At 29.4% G+C, this 18,757-nt stretch overlaps 1 protein-coding gene and 1 non-coding gene across 7 annotated transcripts; both read left to right on the top strand.

Moving 5' to 3' along the window:
* Positions 1-3,014: 3,014 nt before the first annotated feature.
* LOC124846697 (RING/U-box superfamily protein) lies at positions 3,015-7,460 on the top strand. 6 transcript variants are annotated; one of them, XM_047324020.2, is made up of 5 exons: positions 3,015-3,227; positions 3,507-3,555; positions 3,817-3,872; positions 3,963-5,734; positions 6,687-7,460. In XM_047324020.2, exons 1-5 carry the CDS (start codon positions 3,206-3,208, stop codon positions 7,224-7,226), a joined length of 2,439 nt encoding a protein of 812 aa, XP_047179976.2. In that variant the 5' UTR covers positions 3,015-3,205; the 3' UTR covers positions 7,227-7,460. The 6 variants fall into 6 exon arrangements, with proteins under 6 accessions (XP_047179976.2, XP_087953807.1, XP_047179971.2 ...); XM_088097681.1 differs by having other exon boundaries at positions 3,782-3,872; XM_088097680.1 differs by having other exon boundaries at positions 3,017-3,145.
* A 6,329-nt stretch (positions 7,461-13,789) lies between these two features.
* Positions 13,790-13,871, top strand: TRNAS-UGA (transfer RNA serine (anticodon UGA)). The gene has a single exon. It is a non-coding gene; the product is annotated as a tRNA-Ser (tRNA).
* Positions 13,872-18,757: the final 4,886 nt, after the last annotated feature.

Here is an 18,757-nt window from a genome sequence, read left to right as displayed (position 1 = left end):
ATACAAATACAATAGTGAAGACATCATCGTAACAAGAACAAATCTTATTCATATAAAAGAAAAAGACTTTTGAGTTTGATGTTGGTGATCATATGTCTTTTAGGATTTTTCTTACCGAAAATGATGGAAGAGCAATAAAGTTCATCAAGTCATATATGATAGAGAAACATAGGTACAATGACTTATAAAATTTTCTTACCTACTTTTCTTGCTAATTTACATAATATATTTCATGTATTAGAATTAAGAGAGCATGTGTAAAATCCAAAGCATATACTATCATGTAATTTTTGTAAAATAAGATGAGAGATACACATGTTTGCCTTTTTTTTTTTTCTTATAAATGATATTTTTAGGATAAATTTTTTCGTTGATTGAGAAAAGTAAGAGGAGATAATTATAACAAATTTTGTTTTAAAGTAAGTGTTGCTTTTCTTTTATGGTGTGCATGAGGTATGTATAGGTCTACATGTGAGATATGAATTGATTAAATTAAACTTTGTTAATCTAGATTGTTATTAAGGTGTTTTGTTTGTGAATTAAGTTTTATGTGAACAAGTTAGGATATCTATATCTAAACTTAGTTCTTACATTATTTTATTTAACATCTTTAAAAAGAAGTAGGTAATATGAATTAATTTATTTATTTTATTTCAAATTGATTTGAAATGTTGATGTAAGTTAAAATAAAAGAATCCAATGTGATGTTGGTGGAGAAGAAATAATGTAATTTTGATTGTGATGTTGAATTAATACATATGATTGAAATTTCTTGATTAAGGTGAATGGATATGGATCATAAAATTGATGTAGTAAAATTGAAACTAGATTGGTGAGATTTGAAAATTTTGAATTTGATGTTAATGTTGGAAGTAGAAATTGATGGATCTATTAATTTGATAAAATTATGAATGAATTAGTAAATTCGTTGTGTTGAGTTTGAGATAGAAATAGTTTACTGATAATGTTAACATGCAAAACAATATTTTATTTATGTTGAATTGATTGATAAATTTTTAAGTTAATTTTATTGTATGTTGGTTTATAAGTTGACTGTCGCACACTCTAAATTTTATGTATTTCACTCAAATAACAATTAATAACTCAGACAATTAAGTAATACAACATTTTTATCTCTTAGAAATGACATTTTGTTGTTTAAGTAAAAATACGAATAAGAAGAATTTTTTTTATCCTTTAAAATATTCTTAATTAAAAAAAAAGTGAAATGACATAGATTCTTCTTTTTAATAAAATCTTCTCTCAAACTATATTTTATAAGCTAATTTGTGTATAAATAAAAAAATGGTTTAAATAATTGTAAGAACTATATATATGATTTCATGAAATATATAAATTTCTTAATTAAAGTATGTTGTATGGTATTATCTATCTTTATGTATAATGCTTTTGTGAATCTGGTGTAACTCTGATAATTTCTTAAGTGTGAATAATTCTAATTTTCCTTAATGAAATTTAAAATTATATAACTTTAATATTCCACTCAGTGTAAAAAAATTTAAAATATAATTTATTTTTAAAACTTATTATCACAATATATTTTTACAATAAAATAATTCAAAATTTCTATAAAAATAAAGGCAAAAAATGTTATACTAAAGACAAATTGGTTATTTGTATTGAATAGAAACAAAAGAGAACGAAAACAAAGGCTTGAAGAAAAAGCTATTGCACAAATCACACTGACATATACAAGATGTTATAATAAAGACAAATTGATTATTTGTTAATTAACATAAAATATAGAAATAAATTAATATTCTGTCCCCATATTACATGTTATAGTTATTTATTTTATATGTAATTAAAATGTAAACATAAATAAGTAGTTTGAATATATTAATTATATTATAGTAGTGAAAATACATATATGTGTCATTCTTTTTATAATAAAAAATAATAAAATTATTATTATTATTTATAATTATAAAATTAAATATAAATAAGTTTTATGATTTTATTAAAAATAATTTTTATTTCTTTTATAAATAGTTAAATTTAAAAAAGCGGTTAAATTATAAAAAAATTATTAAACTTAAAAAATGATAAATTTAAAATACAAACATAAACATTAAAAATGAACCTCCTTTATATAGAATAAAAACTCATAATAAATAAATTAATAAATATTTTTTACCATAAAAGCTATACTTTATATTTATTATAAATAATTTATATAGTGATAGAGGATTATTTTAACTTTTGGTATTTTATTTTATTAAAATATTAAAAAAAAATTTGTAATAGAGATAATAAGGATAAATAGAAAGATATAAGAGATTAAGAAAAAAAATCTAAATAAACTCTTGTTGAAAATAGTTACTTAAAATGATTTATTTTTAATAGAATTATTTTAATATTTATAAATGGTGGATATTTAATTATAAGATTTTCTGAAAATAAAATCTCAAATTGTAATATCATAAATGAAGAAAATGTGTGAGTGTTCCTCTATAAATAAGTTCATTTGACTGCATTTGAATAAGTCAGAACTCGATTTAAATTTTTAAGTAAAGAAAACAGAAGAAATTAATTGCAGCAAATCAAAGTTAAGGAAAACATTAAATTATTTAATGAACTAAACAATATCATAAAAAAGTCATTTAATTTAATCTTCTCAGTTATTAATTATTGAACTAATGCTAAAAATTAAACATGAATTTTTTTATTAAAAATATTGGTTGAAAAAATCCTGTCTTTTAAATAAACCTCAATATTTTAATTATTAGCTATTTACTTTGAATTGAAAGATATTATTGATTCCTAAATAATATGCTCTATAAATCTCCAACATTGTTTGTTTTAATGTTTTAGTTTTTTTTTTAAAAAAATGTGATTATTTAACTAGATTATGAAATTTGGTCTTTAATCTTCTAACATAGTGTTTAATGGAAAAAATAAATATAATTTGGATGAGTAAAAAATGTAATAATAGAAGAGGGTAGATTAGGTTGGGTATAAAAAGAGAAGAAGGTTTAACCGCAAGTAGAGTAGTAGTTAGCGCCTAAACAAGAGCCGCAGTACCCTTTTCTTCCCTTACTGAATGAAAGAGATCATTCCAAAACCCAGAACCCAAACAAACTCTCACTCAGATACACACCACCACACCACAACTGTTCACTGTGTAAGCAAAAATCTTCAGCCATAATCACCTAAGTTAATTTCTTATTTCTTTAACGTTCTTATGAAAACAATGCATGCGTCAGGTACATTTGTTTCCTTTGCTGATTTTAAGTTAAAGTTTCTTGATTTTTTTTTTATATTCTTTTTTTTTGTTTCTGTTTTCAATGACCCTGTTGTGTGTGCCTTGTTGGAGGGCATCCGTCAGTTTTCTTTTTTTTGTGTGATGGGTTGGCAATGTTTTATTGGTATGTGGGTGCACTTGGCTTCCATTCCCTGTTTCTGCTTGAAGTATTTAAGTCCTGCCCACAAGATGTTTGTTTAAAGAGTTTCAATTCTAACTAGGTCTTCTTTCTGAGTCTTAGATACAGGAAATTCCTCATTTTGCTCTCAATCTTGCGGTTCCTGCCCAAGGTACGGTTTCTTGGCCTTCTCTTGTTAGATTGGGGTGCCTTGTTTTCTTTTATGTGAGTTATTTTTAAAAGGTTTAATTTTGAATTGGTTTTAATTCTGTGTGGATTTTTTTTCCGAATTTTACCTTGTCTGTGTTTTCTTTGAATTTCCCCTCTCCCGACCCCATTACCAATTACTTAATCCTTTGTTCACACATTTTTTAGACTTATGGTTTGTTTATTTGTAGATAGAGAATTGACGCAAAGGTTTTGTGGGTTTCAGGGCAATTGCTCCTGAAATGGATAAAACGGGTGGAGAGGACAGACAGGATAAAGGGTGTAAGAACAAGAGAAAATTATCTCATCCTTCTATACTTCCTGCTAGTTTATCGTTGTCTCTGTTTGACTTCCCTCGGTATGAAATTCCAGTTTCACAACATGGCTTAAATGGATTTAGTCCTTCAGAGTGGTGGTCAGAGTTGCTTAGGAGAGAAAATCAACTGCAAATGCGTGAGCTTTTGGATTGGAGTGATCCTATTGCAAGCCAGCTTGAGGAATTGCTGCTGTCTAATTTGCAAGCGATTTTCAAGTGTGCACTCAAGCAGGTTGTTGAATTAGGGTTCGATGAAAAATCGGTTGAAATGTCCCTTGCAAGGAAGGCCCTGTACATTGAGGAAGGAGATCCTGTCAGAAATATTGTAGATAAGACGGTGAATGTTTTGAAGGGGAAAGAAGATGCTACGGATTTTGTTTTTGAGAGTTTCCAGCATCTGCTGCATTACACCATGGTGGAGATGATCAGTGTAGTTCGTGAAGTCAAACCCTCCTTGACAGTTGGTGAAGCAATGTGGGTTTTACTGATATGTGATTTGAACCTTTCACTGGCTTGTGCAGTGCAAGATTGTCTGGGTGTTGTTGGCAATGGGGAAAACTCTCCCAGTTCTTCCAGTCTCCAATCTAAGTCGGAGGTCCAAAGCTCTGATATAATTTCAAATTGCAGTTCACCAACTCTCCAGAAGAATTTGTCCTCCAGCCACCAGAATCAAAGGTCTGGAGAACCTAAGTTTGGAAGTTTCCCTAATTCACCCAGCAACCAAAGTTCTCACGCTACAGGAGGGGTAAAACTTAAGGCAGAAAATGTTTCATTGCCAATCACTGCAGAGAAATCCTCCGGAACATCTGGGTTTCCTGCCCACGAATGTAAATCTGGATCGTGCTCTAAGAGGCATACCAGAAAAGAAATAGCAGCACTTAGACAGAAGTTCTTTCACATGGAGAAAACTTACAGGAATTGTGGAAAAACGGGATTTAAATCAGGAAAGATTACAAGTGTCGGTAGTTTGGTTGTTGAAAAAAGAGTCAAGCCACCATCTGAAATTCCTATTCAGCAAATGAAATGTGGCTCCTCAAATTTGCTAAGCTCAAAAGGAGTTTATTCTGCAAATATAACATGCCATGTTTCAACCAGTGATGCATCTGCTTTACCTGCAGAAGGTAACTCTGGAACATTACCTGCAAAGAATACAATATCTTCTTCTCCCATGGTGAATGCAAAAACTTCAACACGTGACAGTACATCCAAACCAAAATCTGAACTAGGCTGTTCTGTCAACATTCTTGATTACTGTGCTGATATTCCGTTTGATGAGGCTTTGGGTAAATATGTCCCGCGAAATGAGAAGGATGAGTTAATTTTGAAGTTAATTGCTCGACTGCAAGAATTGCAGGATGAGCTACTAGGTTGGAACAACTGGACAAATCAGAAGGTTATGCAGGTCACGAACAGGCTTGGCAAACTACAGCCTGAGTTTAAAACTCTGAGGAAGGAAAAGCAAGATGCTGAACTGTTGAAAAAGGAAAAGAAACTTGCACAGGAGACTGCTCTGAAGAGGATATCTGAAATGGAGAATGCCATGGAAAATACGAAAAGGCAAATTGAGAGTGCTGCTTCTGCTACTCTTGTGCTAGAGGCAGAAAACTCCTTGCTAAAGAAGGATTTGGATGCTGCTAAGTTGTCGGTTGTAAAGTCAATGGAAAGCCATCAACAAGCACTGGAGCGTGAGCAGACGGCACTTAAACAGGTCCAGTCATGGGAAAACCGTAATAGTTTGCTCCGAGATGAACTTGAGAAAGAGAAGCACAAATTATTTAGTCTGCAACAGGAGCTACACAAAGAGAAAAATCATCAAGCCAAGATTGAGGTATGTGACAAATGCGAAACTACTTAGTGCCAAATATATCAAGATACGTCTGAAAAAATCTGTGGAGTTTACTTATATATATTGTCAACATCTATCTTGAGTGTCTTTGCCTCTACTTTGACAGTCCTACTCTAAACCTTATGCACCTCTATTGGACATGTTTAGGCACCTTGAACACTCATAGATACGTAGGTTTAACCTTCAAAATACTTTGAAACAAATATATTTACACTTTTTACTCTACATATAGGTGGTTGGCAATTATAGCCATGTACTAGCAAGATGGGAGAGGTGCTAAGTTGTGTATCTGAAGGATGTTTCTTTAGTCTTCTGCTTCAAAGCACAAACCGTAAATCACATTAAAATGTTTCTCTAATTTTATTACTTCTCAATCAATTAACAGAATTCAACAACGCTTTGAATTCCTTTTTATTTGTTCACTTGATTGTTTCACTCGATAAAGTTAATTAGTTTATTTCATTCAATCTAGAATCAGATTAAACAAAAGTATAGTAATAGTGCGCATTCAATAATCTATTTCCTTGCAAGTTTTTTTGTTTGTTGTGTATCACAACACATAGGAGATTTTGTAGAATGAGACGACTAGTTTTTATAAAAGAGTAAGAGACAAATATTAATATTAAATCTTGCCAATAATGGTCAAAATAAAATTGAAGTTATGTGACTTTTTAAGTGGTCTTGTCTTGTGTGACTAAGTCTCTTTTAATAATCCCTTGGACGTCAATGTTTAGTTGTACAGCTAAGATGTGCTCATCTTGTATAGAAATAGGCTTTTAAATAATACACCTCCTTTGTATTCGTACATATATATACTATTACCGTGTTTCTATAATAGTTTTTCTGTTATATATCCATGTCCCCATTTTTTAAAATGGATACTCAAACAGCTTATTATTCTACTGCTACACTACAATCGGTGGAAATGTTACAGGGTAGATTGGCAAAAGAGAGAGCTGCGAAAGAAAAGCTCCTTTCTCAGGCTGCATCCATTAAAAAGGAGAGAGAACAACGTGAGCTACACATGAAATCTGAAGAGGATGTGATTAGAAGGAAGGCTGCCAGGGATCTGCAGAAATATGTGGAAGATATTGGAAAGGTGGAGAAAGAGTTGGTTGACTTGAAACTAAAATCTGACTCTGAAAAAATAGCAGCACTCCGCAGATGTGTTGATGAAAGGAATGATAGCTTCTCAGGAACAAAGAGTACTCCAAACATGAAGGGAAACAAGAAATCAGATGAGTCTAAAACAAAGGTGAGCTGCCAAGACAACTTGGCTGCTGGAAGTTTGAGGCGTGAGCAGGAGTGTGTGATGTGCTTATCAGAGGAGATGTCAGTAGTTTTTCTGCCATGTTCACATCAGGTGGTGTGTGCTGAATGCAATGAACTCCATGAGAAGCAAGGGATGAAAGAATGCCCTTCCTGTAGGACCCCAATCCAACGTAGGATTCGTGCTAAATTTGCTCGGCGTTAGATGATAGTATAGACTTTCCTGAATGAATGGAAATCTTGAAGAAGAAGAAGAAATACATTGTACTTCCTCCTTCCCTTCCAAAACCAAAAAGAAATAAACAAGAAAGAAAAACAGAATAGACAAAGAAAGAACTGTCCCTAGGGACAGTTGAGTGTAAAGACCGTTTATGCTTTTACATTTCGAAATATAAATCAGCACAATTAGATTTTATATAATAGAGAGTATCTTGAGTTATATTAGGTCTTCTTTCACTCAGTTATTGGAGTCATACCTTTTCATCTCCAATACCTACTTCTGCTTTCTTTTCTTCCTGCAGGTATCTGTGCTTCCTCCATTCATTATTTCCTCTTCAAGTGCATCAAATTATTTTGGTTTGGACAATCTATTCCGTATTCTGTAACTTAAATAACTCACTTAACTGCATTCTTAATTGCATTTTACCATTTAAGTTTTTTACTGTCCAATTTTTATTTTTTCACGCATTTTAAGGTCAAGTTTTCCCCCTCAAATTTTACTATTTTTTTTTTTAATTTTCCATTGTAGTTTTGTTTTGGGTAACTTTTCCCTCTCACTTTTAAAGGAGATTTAAAAAAAATGAAGGGAAATTCTCCTGTTACCAAGTTAGTTTATAGAAATTCTTAACATTTCTTTAAACTATTATTTTTAATTTGTATACAAATTAATTTAAGTTTATTAAAAGATATTGTTATTTTTTGTTATATTTTTCTTACTTAAAAGGTGTTTATAGAAAATCTTATTCTCGCTACTTATGTAGTTCGCTTCCCAATTTAGAAAGCATAAAATTGTTTTTGCATGACATAAGAATATTTTAAAAGATATTAAAGTTTTATTCATTATTTTTCTGCCTCTAATTTTAATCATGCGTAATTTTATTATTTTTTAGTGAATCAAGTTTCTTTAAAGTTAAAATTAAATAAATCAATCATCTTTTCTTAATTTAATTACGGAGTATTGGTATCGGTGTAAATGTATTTACACTTTCACTCAGCTATATGAATTCTCATGTACGAACAATTATATAATTTTGTAATGCATATTTTAAGAATTTAGGGTATTTTCTACTGACTGAATGTGAAATATTTTATTGACATATAAAACTTATTTTCTTTTGCTTAAGAACATTTAAAATCTCATTTTCTATTAAAATAATTGACGATTTATTAAGAATTTGGAAGACATAATAATTTTAAAGATTTATAATTTAATTAGTGTTTTCTTTATAAAATTTAAAGAAGTTAACCGTAACATCTTATTTAATAGTATAAAATTACTAAATAAAATATTATATAAAAGTACACAAAATGTATGACTAATTTATTATAACCATCTCAGAAAGATATACAGGAATAGTTCATATATACAGATAAAAAAAAATACTATAAAATATAAGTAAAGGATATACAAAGTTTTTCAAAAAGATAAACTAAAACCAAAGTTGTAACTTCTACACAACACTAACATTTTTTTCTAGAGATGTCTCCAAACCATAGAACAAATCAACAAAAGATAGGATAAACTAATATATAAAAAGGTACATCAAAAAGTAGATAAATTTATTATATTCATATTAAAAAATCCACACAGATATAAAACACAAGCTACACAAGATAAACACTTTCCTAGATTTAATGAACAGATAAAATGCATTGATATAAGACAGTTTGGAAGTCATACACTCATGGTGGATATTTTTCTACTTGAAGAGGTTAACCATTTACTGTCATAAGAACTATAATGTTATTTAGACAATGACCTCCTCTTACTCTCACCTCTCAATCCATCATTCTCTATTTAAGTATGAATGATTAGTAGAGTCTCGGGATAATCTCCATTATATGTTTATACTTCAACGCATGCCCTAAGAAACACATATTGGATTCCTTGTATCATTCACCCTTTTATTTCTCATTATATTCCAAAAACTCATATTATCCACAAACATTTCATACATTTCAAATCATAAATCCACATATAATAGAAATTCTATTCAAGAAAAAAGAAAGTGTCTGATACCATCCAACAATGAACTTTCGCCTAACACCACAAATCTAGTGATGTCATTGGAGGTTATCGCTTAATGTCAGTCAACATGGTGCCTACGCCACTTTCTTGCCCAGCCAGCCCAAGGCTCGCCTAACAAACCATCATTGGAGCTCCTAGGATTTAAATCTTGAAAATGGCGCCCAACGATAGCAAGTGGTGCCCAAAACAAACCAATTAGAGAACTCTTGCATAAGTGGCGCTCAATGGTCTTTATTAGTGTCGATGACACAAAGTCAATGAACTCTCATACTGTGATTTCGCACAATGAGAAAATCCCTCACCTACACTAATGCAGAAAAGGCCTTTAACGTCACCCTTTAGACATCCGACCCTCGAATATCCAACGTAAAAAATGACTAGTGGCATTTTTCGTAAATAAAACAACCATATAGACGTCTGTTCTGGATGGAACCAACGTCTAAAGCCATATAGACGTCCGATGTGTGTGCAACCGACTTCTATATACTCATTTTTGAAATATAAAAAAGTCACTTTTTAACTTCATTTAGACGTCTGATCCTGCCAATCCGACTTCTACAGCCATATAGACGTCCGATGTGGGGGAAACCGACTTTTATATACTCATTTTTTAAATGTAAAAAGTCACTTTTTAACTCCATTTAGACGTCCGATCCCGCCAATCCGACTTCTACAGCCATATAGACATCCAATGTGGGGGGAACCGACTTCTATATACTCATTTTTGAAATCTAAAAGGTCACTTTTTAACTCTATTTAGACGTCTGATCCCGCCAATCCGACTTCTACAGCCATATAGACATCCGATGTGGGGGGAACCGACTTCTATATACTCATTTTTAAAATCTAAAAAGTCACCTTTTAACTCCATTTAGACGTCTGATCCCGACAATCCGACTTCTACAGCCATATAGACATCTGATGTGGGGGAACCGACTTTTATATGGTTGCATTAAAACACCGCGAATGCGAGGCAGTAGTTACGCACACTTAATGTTCATCATCTTCCTCGCGTTTTCTCTCTACGGGTTACGTTTTTCAGGTTCGTTTTCTCACTTTTGCATAGTTTTAAATTAATTTTACTCCGATTACATCACTCTTTGATGTATTATCTTTCATTTGAACCGATTAAAATGTGTTTTTGTTGGGTTTTTGTGCAATTTTGCTTATGTCCTTGGGCGGCGTTCTTGGGCAGCGATTTCTTGTGTTTTGCACTCCTCAAATTCTCTCCACTACGTTTTTAAAACCGTCCAATACCAAAAAAAATGTACAATACATTCTCTTGAACTAAAATATAAAGTTGTAAACTCGAATCACCATGAGCCAAGAGCAACCCAAGAGGCCTCAAGAGAAAAAAGATCCAATCAAATACGGCAACGTTTTAGACGTCTAATCTATAGTGTCAAACGTCTATATAGACGTCTGACCTGTATGGATCGGACGTCTATATAGACGTTTGACCTATTGGGTCAGACGTCTCATTAACGCCACCCATATAGACGTCGAACAAAGATCTGACGTTAAAAGTCCAAAATAATAGACGTCTAAATAAGAAGCCATTGTCTCAACAATGCCCAATGCTATTAGTGGCGCTAAGGGTCATCTCAATGCACCAAAAATCTTCTTTTTGAGTTTGATTTGTACAATTTGACCTTACTTGAGCAAGTTTAGAGTTCTAAACACTTCAATATCATAAGATTTGCAATCTTTAGCTCAAGCAATATCAGATTACCCAATTCAAATCTTAATAAAGTAAAATTTTAACAATTATCAGTTCACAAACCTCATTGATACCTTAGTTCAGATACACAAACATAATTTCATAGATTCAACATCAATCATCCAAGCAACAATTCAAACTTAAATAAGAAATATACACGTAAAACCAATTAAATCATAAACATACAATTTTTAGTTTCTCTCACTTGATAAAATAACTCAAGGTGACTTTATCTACACATAAAAACACCACAAACATGATCAGGTCATACCTTTACGATCACTTGTCAACAAAGACTCATATAGAAGATCAAAACCACATATGCAACCAATAGAAGTCACATGCAAGCTAGGACAATTTCAACCAAAGGAAAAAAATAAAATTTCAACTTACACATATGAAGAAACTGATCGGACAAAAGGAAGGAGCTCACCAAAAAAATCATCCAATTGACTCTAATATTCAAACAGACAACTAAAGAGTAAGAAGACTTGGAGAGAAGTGAAAAAACTCTAAAAAGGTGGTTTCTAGATAAATAAAATATTTTAAAGTAATGAAACTCGTTTATAAAATTTTTATTTATAGTTATATATATTAATATTACATTAATTAAATCTTACTATTTTATACATACTATAAGTTCTAAACTTTGTAGGTTTTTATAAATTGAAAAAATTATTATTTTTTAGACTCTTTATTTTATGTGAATTTACTTTTTTAATGGAGTATATTTTGCTTGGTAAGATGAGTAAGAGAAGGTTTAACACAGTATAATCAATTAAAATCATTTTGAGTGAAAAATATGGACGTAAGAATTTTAAGTAATTAAAGTAATAAAGTTCGAATTATAACTATTAACAAATTTTAAAAAATATTGTAAAATTTATAAGATCAACCGTATGGTATTAATAGATTATTCTTTCAAGTGATATTAGATTTGATTTCTTTCTCTCTCTTTTAATTTTCCTCTCTTAAAAAAATATCTATCTCAAATGTCATATTATATATCATATTTTAATAAATTTTTATTTGAATGAATTTAGATTAACTTAATCCTATAGTTCAAAGAAATTTAATAGTGCTTTATCACATATTTATCTTCGTAATACCAATCAAATTAGTGTAATGTGAGGAACATAAAAAAGTCTTTACCATGAATACCATAAAAAGTATATACTACTCTTTAAAGAAATAGTAGTCTTTTTAATTTTTAAATAATAGGCCTTTTAATTTTCTCTTTAACTATCCTTCAATTTATAATTAAGATAACAAATACAAAAGCTATTTAAGTCGGAAACAAATATAAAAAAAATGGACAAGTTAAGATTATTCTTCATAAGTTTATATTAATTGAATTATATATATGTAATTGAATTCTTTATTAATATTAAAACTATTATTCTAAAATAAAAAGAATAATTAGGGTGTGAAATCGAGAATTAATCTATATTGCAATTATTGAGGATATATTCTTTTGATATACACTTCTTCTTTAATTAATATGTCCCCGCAATTCCCTCTACCAATTTATTAGTTAAATGACAAAATATGAAACTTTTTACCCCCAAATCGTTAAAATTATTTGTAGATAAGTAATTTGTTGAATGTTTCTTGGACATGTAGTTTTTTTTACTACATGTATATATGTAGTTATAAACTACAAGAAAAGTAAGTTATTTTAAAGAAGCACTTGTGCCCACATGAATTACAAATTACTTGAACAGCATGTTATTCTTTAAAAAAATTAATTACAAACTGTAAGAAAAATAAGTCATCCTGAAGATGGTTTCATTTTATTTCTCAAATGTGTTTATTTTATTTTATTTTATGAGCATAGGAATGTATATTTGTTTTTTAAATGTGAAATGTATTTACTCTATATACACATATTCATAAAATTATTTAAAATAATTAATAAAAATTGTATCTATAAGAATTACAAAAAACAGGAGCACATAATTTGTTCAATCCAAAAGTCTGTCATGTTTTTTTATGTGATTGTCATTTATCTATTTTACCTTTTACCTTTTAATTTTACCACTGAGAATTTTGATTCTAGATTTCAAAACCGATCTTTTAAGCCATGATGTGAGCTAAATGAAAGGAGTTTAAAACACTAGCAAAGTTTATTTAAAGAAACTGATTAATTAAGAATAAAAATGTAATTCAAACATAATGAAAATATATATTCAAATCTCATATTACTAGTAAAAAAAGTCACTAAAATATGAGATTTTTATACGTAAAAAATATTTTAAAAAACATAAAAATCACATTGCTGCAGACATTTATTTATTTTTAATTCAATAAAATAGAATAACATGATTAAAATATGGATATACAGGTGCATCAATTGTTCTTTTTAATATGGGTGTATGAAATAGTCTAAAAATAATAATGTAAGAGTGTTTTTTCCTTGATTCTTAGAGCATAAGCTTCAATTCTCCTCCTCCTTCCTCTTCAACCTCAAAACTACAAAATCATTTTCTTTCTCCTTTTTAACTTTGATCTATGATATGGTTAGGAGGAGATAGTGTAGAACAACAAGCTTGAATGTTACTTTGGATAATTCATCCTTTTTTTTAAATCTCTTTTCATTTCATCTTCTTCGTCTCTATATGCATGACTTATAATATATTAGAGTTTTTAAAAAATTTCCTTTGAAATTAAAATATATTACTTTAAATGTACTTTTATTTAACCATTAATTATAATTATGTACTTTTATTGGTAGAGTAAAAATATAAAACGGGGAATATTCTTAAATCTTATATTTAACTTTTATTATTAATTTCAACATGTCGATATGTCCGAGTGGTTAAGGAGACAGACTTGAAATCTGTTGGGCTTTGCCCGCGCAGGTTCGAACCCTGCTGTCGACGTTTCATTTTTGCTTGCATTAATTTTTTGTTTGTTTTTTTTAAATAAAATGGTGTTGGTAATATATGCTTCTTCTTAGGACGATTTACCTGTATTATGATTTTATCACTAAAGATTATATTTTAAAGCACCCACATACAATTTTAATCTAAATTATTATTTTATTATTTATACCTATATATATAAAGGAAATTTTCCTTTTTAATTATTACTCAAATTTATCATTTAAATAAAACTTTTTCTAAATTAAAATGATTATTTTATTAATTTTACTTTTTAATTAACATTTTTTAATGTTAACTGTGTTTTTGAACTTAAACGTCTTTTTTATTATAGAACTATTTATAAAATAAGTAAAAATTATTTATAATAAAATTATAACAATTTTTTTATATTTAATTTTATAATAATAATAATAATAATAATAATAATAATAATAATAATGTGAAACCTAATTTTTTTTCTCTATGAAACTCAAAGTAAGAATTCTACTGTCACTCTTTGCTTTATCTTATTTCTTCTCATTTTTTCACAAATTTCTCTTGTCTTCCTTTTTAGGATACGAGAGTTTTTCAAATCTACTTGCCTTATATCACTTATAGGGTAAGTGAGTGTATGTCTCATTCTTCTTTTCATTGAGTCAACCTTAGGTCACATGCAAATATTTCCCTTTCTCTTACATGTGTCATTAGAGTTTTTTAGGAATCTTCTCTTATTTGTGGATACAGGGAAATCTTTGAAGTGTTACTTGAGTTCCTTTTGTGGTTCTAGAGGTACTATGAAGTTTTGGAGTCTTAGAGCATCTTAAAAGGGGTAGAATTTGTCTAGCATAATAAGGTGATGGAAGCTAGGACTTCTTACAAAATTGCATGTTGGTTTTCTATCATTTTGTTCGTATACATGTTGAATACATCATGTGGGTACCAATGATATAATGCATGATAGGTATTTTGGAAAATGAACTCGTTTGATTTGTACTGATTTGATGGTTGAATATGTTATGGTATATATGTTGAATATATGCTCTTTTATGTTGTTGGGAGTTTTGGTGAGACAAAGTATGTGTTGGAGCTAAATTGTGAATTTGAGAGTATGATTGATTTGGGGTTTTTTTACTCGAGTAATTGGTCTAATTGGTACACCATAAAACATGTTTTGAAATTGAATTAAATTGAGAAAAGAAAGGAAAGTACCAATTTGATCAATTGGCAAGCTAAAATTTTGCATTTTCTACATTTGTTGTCATGGCGCTACGTGATACCTAGTGTGCAGTAAGCGACAATTTTTAGTTTCAAAGTCAGTGAACAATTTTGTGACGAGCATTGAGTGGTGATTTTTCCCACTAAGTATAAGACAATGCAGTGTTTTTGTTTGCTGTGAAATCCTGATGTTTTAATAGTTTAATTGGTTTTATTTACTAATATGAGTTAATTTCTCATGGTTGTAGTAATGATATGAGTTATGATTTAAGGAATTCCATGGATGAAATCCTAGTGTTGTGCTTTCTTTAGTGTATGCATTGAAATGTAGATTCAAGCAATTTTGTGACAAAACATTGAGTGGTGGTTTTACCTCTGAGCGTTAGACAACATAATGTTTCTGTTTGTTGTGAAATCCTGATTTTTGATAGTTTAATTGGTTTTATTTACTGATATAAGTTAATTTCTAATAGTTGTTGCAATGATGAGTTGTTATGATTTAAGGAATTCCACAGGAAAATCCTAGTCTTATGTTTCTTTTAGTGTATGCATTGATGTATAGATTCAAGCAAGGAGATATCTTAACACTTTAATAACCATTCATACACATATAAAGTAGAATGAGTTATGTGGTGAGATTAGCAAGGGGTCCTAGTCTAGGGTTTTTCGATGCGAAGGGAGTTAACCTTCCATGGGTTAGGGTGAAATCTATTGGAAATGGTTCTGCAAAGCAGTAGAGACAACTACAAGCGCATATCTTGGGTTAATCTGAGATATTAATGCATGTATCCGAATAATTGAGTTTAAAACGTTTGTATTATATGTTTTATTTCATGACGACTACTTGAATTGTATGTCTATTTCTGAAATTTATTTTGATACCTATATGCATGATCCTTTTATAAATTAGCTTACCTTTTTTGGGTTGTAACTTTGTGTTGTTTTCTTTTTTTGCAATGATCACATTATTTCGTGTGAGCAAGTAAGAAAATAAGTGTTAGTTCAACAAAATATGGTAATAATGGTGCAATTGTATAGTCTTTAGATTAGATTTTAAAACTTCATTATTTTTTTTGAATAACTTTGTAACTCTTATCCCTTTTTGTTTCTTTATATGAATTTACTTTGATTTTAATTTTATCTTTGGAGATGACTGCAATGCAGTAATCATGTGCTCTAATTGATGTAACAATTGTATAATGTTTTAAACGGTAGTGTTACACTATTATTTGGATGTTACAAATAATAATAATAATTTTATTATTTTAATTATAAAAAAAATAAGAATACACATGTGCTTAACGTATGTGTTTTAACTAATATTATATAAAGATAAAAAAAAGTGAATAGTTTATATCTCTACGAAGATAATTTTTTTTCGTGTTCACAATTGTATTTTTGTTTTACCAATAAAATAAGCATTTTTTAAACCAAAATAGTTATTTTACCAATTTTATGTTTGTGACCTTTTTTTAAAAAAATATTAACCGTTTTTTTTTCAATTTGACCATTTTTATAAGTTTGACAATTTTTAATTAAAAAATTATCAACAAAATAAATAAAAACTATTTATAATAAAATTATAAAAATGTTTAATGTTTAATTTATGATTAAATATATTTTTTGTTTCCTAATTTTTAGTGAAAATTGTAACTAATCTCTCATCATAACTTTGTACCAATTTAGTGTTGTATCTTTAGAACTTTGTGAATTTAGTCATTTTAATCAAATTTGATTAAGTTTATTTGACATTTCAAATATGTTTTTTAGCAAGCGAAAATGTGTCAAATTGTGAAAACAACTCAAATACTAGTATAAAATACTTTAAAATATAAAATAAATTTAATAAAATTTGGTTAAAATGACTAACTTCATGTATTTCTAAAATTAGAAAACTAAATTGGGCCTTTGAAAAAAAAACTAATTTCAATTTTTACTAATTTAAGTGACCAAAAACATTTAACCATTAATTTAATAATTATAATAATAATAATTTTATTATTTTTATACTATCATGAAAAAGTACAGATAGATTCATGTGTTCTCACTATATATAAAGAGGATTTATCTTTTGGATGTCCACATTTTCCTTTTCAATTTTACCTTTTAGTAACCACTTTTTTAAATTCAAATAATTACTTATATTAAAAAAAATTCTAATTTATCTCTTTAATAATTACTTTTTCAAAATTTAAATAATTAATTATAATAACAAAATTATATAACAAAAAAAAGTTATACAAATTATTTTTGTTCATAATATAACATCCTAAAATATAGTATAAATACTATAAAAGAACTATATATCAATTTTAATAATGTAGATCAGTCGATAGATAAAAATATCAAGTTATTTACAATCCTTTAAATAACCATAAAGAAACTTTATATACAAACCAACTAAACAAAACTATATACCTAGCAGCTAACTAAAGATAACTAAACATTTGTAGAGCCTCCCTCCAAAACTTGTTCCACCGTCACCTCATCACTCTCTGCTCACACTCACATGATGATCATAGCCAAGACGAACAAAACACTAAGACATATCAATGAAATACAAGGAAAAATGGTAAGCTAGATACAAAACAATTCATATTAAAGTTAAAACATTGCATACATAAATCATATATAACATGAATCAAACCAAACATCTTAACATGCAAGACCTAGACTAGACTATCCAGATTTAGCATGAACGTTGAGCTATGACAAGTTGTGCACTTTAGGTGGCGTCTACTGCTTTGCAAAACCATTTTCAATGACTTTCACCCTACCACACTCACAAGATTAGTTTGTACCTCGTCTTAGGTCATACTGTAAGCACCTAGACTAAGACCTCCTACTACTCTCACCACATGTTTCAATCCTCTCTACTTGAGAATGAATGACCACTAGAGTGTTAGGATAACTCCCAAGACTGAGCTACCTGCATTTATTCTAACAATACTTGAAACATCCAACAAAAAGTACTCTTTGGAACTCATTTCCATAACTTTTCCATTCAAATATATAAATATATATACAACCTCATGTATCATCACAGAACACACATAAAACCATTACTCATAAGTCAAGGATTCAAAAACAGTACATAGGAAAACACAGGACAAACAAAAATTGAAAAACTCAGAAATTGGCTAAGGAATGCTCAATGCTTGAAAAAAGGGCACCTAAGCACCAAACTCACTAGAATGGGGCGCCTGGGGCGCTCGAGCAAATTCTTCTCGGAAAAAGGTCGTCTAGGGACGCTCAAGTCCAAAGCTTACGCAAAAAAGGTGCTCAAGGGCCCTCAACGACACCTCAGAACATACTACACTTCTATTTTGACCTTTTCTACCCTCTAAAGAAGTTTAATTAACTCGTAATACCTCCTAAGCACTAAGAGACATATGAAAACACTTCTCTAACTTCAATTAACTACCTCAAACCCAACTGGACTACTTTAAACTCACCCAAACTCAAACCTCCTACCTATAATACTAATTTCATTAAACCAATAGTGAGAACAAGTCATAATTGACTCAAACATAGACTCTAAACTTTCCAAATCAGTCCCAACCCCTTACTTCAAAATTTTACTACTCGAACCTCCCATTTGTGTTTAAAACCACACAAAACCCAACCAAAAGAATACCATCTATTCCTATTTAAGATTCTAGCTATCTTACAAGTCTCAAATACCACCA

The sequence above is a fragment of the Vigna umbellata genome, chromosome 8 (genome assembly GCF_029865625.1).
Source record: "Vigna umbellata cultivar VRB3 chromosome 8, Vumbellata_1.0, whole genome shotgun sequence".
NCBI classification, from domain to species: domain Eukaryota; kingdom Viridiplantae; phylum Streptophyta; class Magnoliopsida; order Fabales; family Fabaceae; genus Vigna; species Vigna umbellata.
This window is presented reverse-complemented; position numbering and strand designations above follow the sequence as displayed.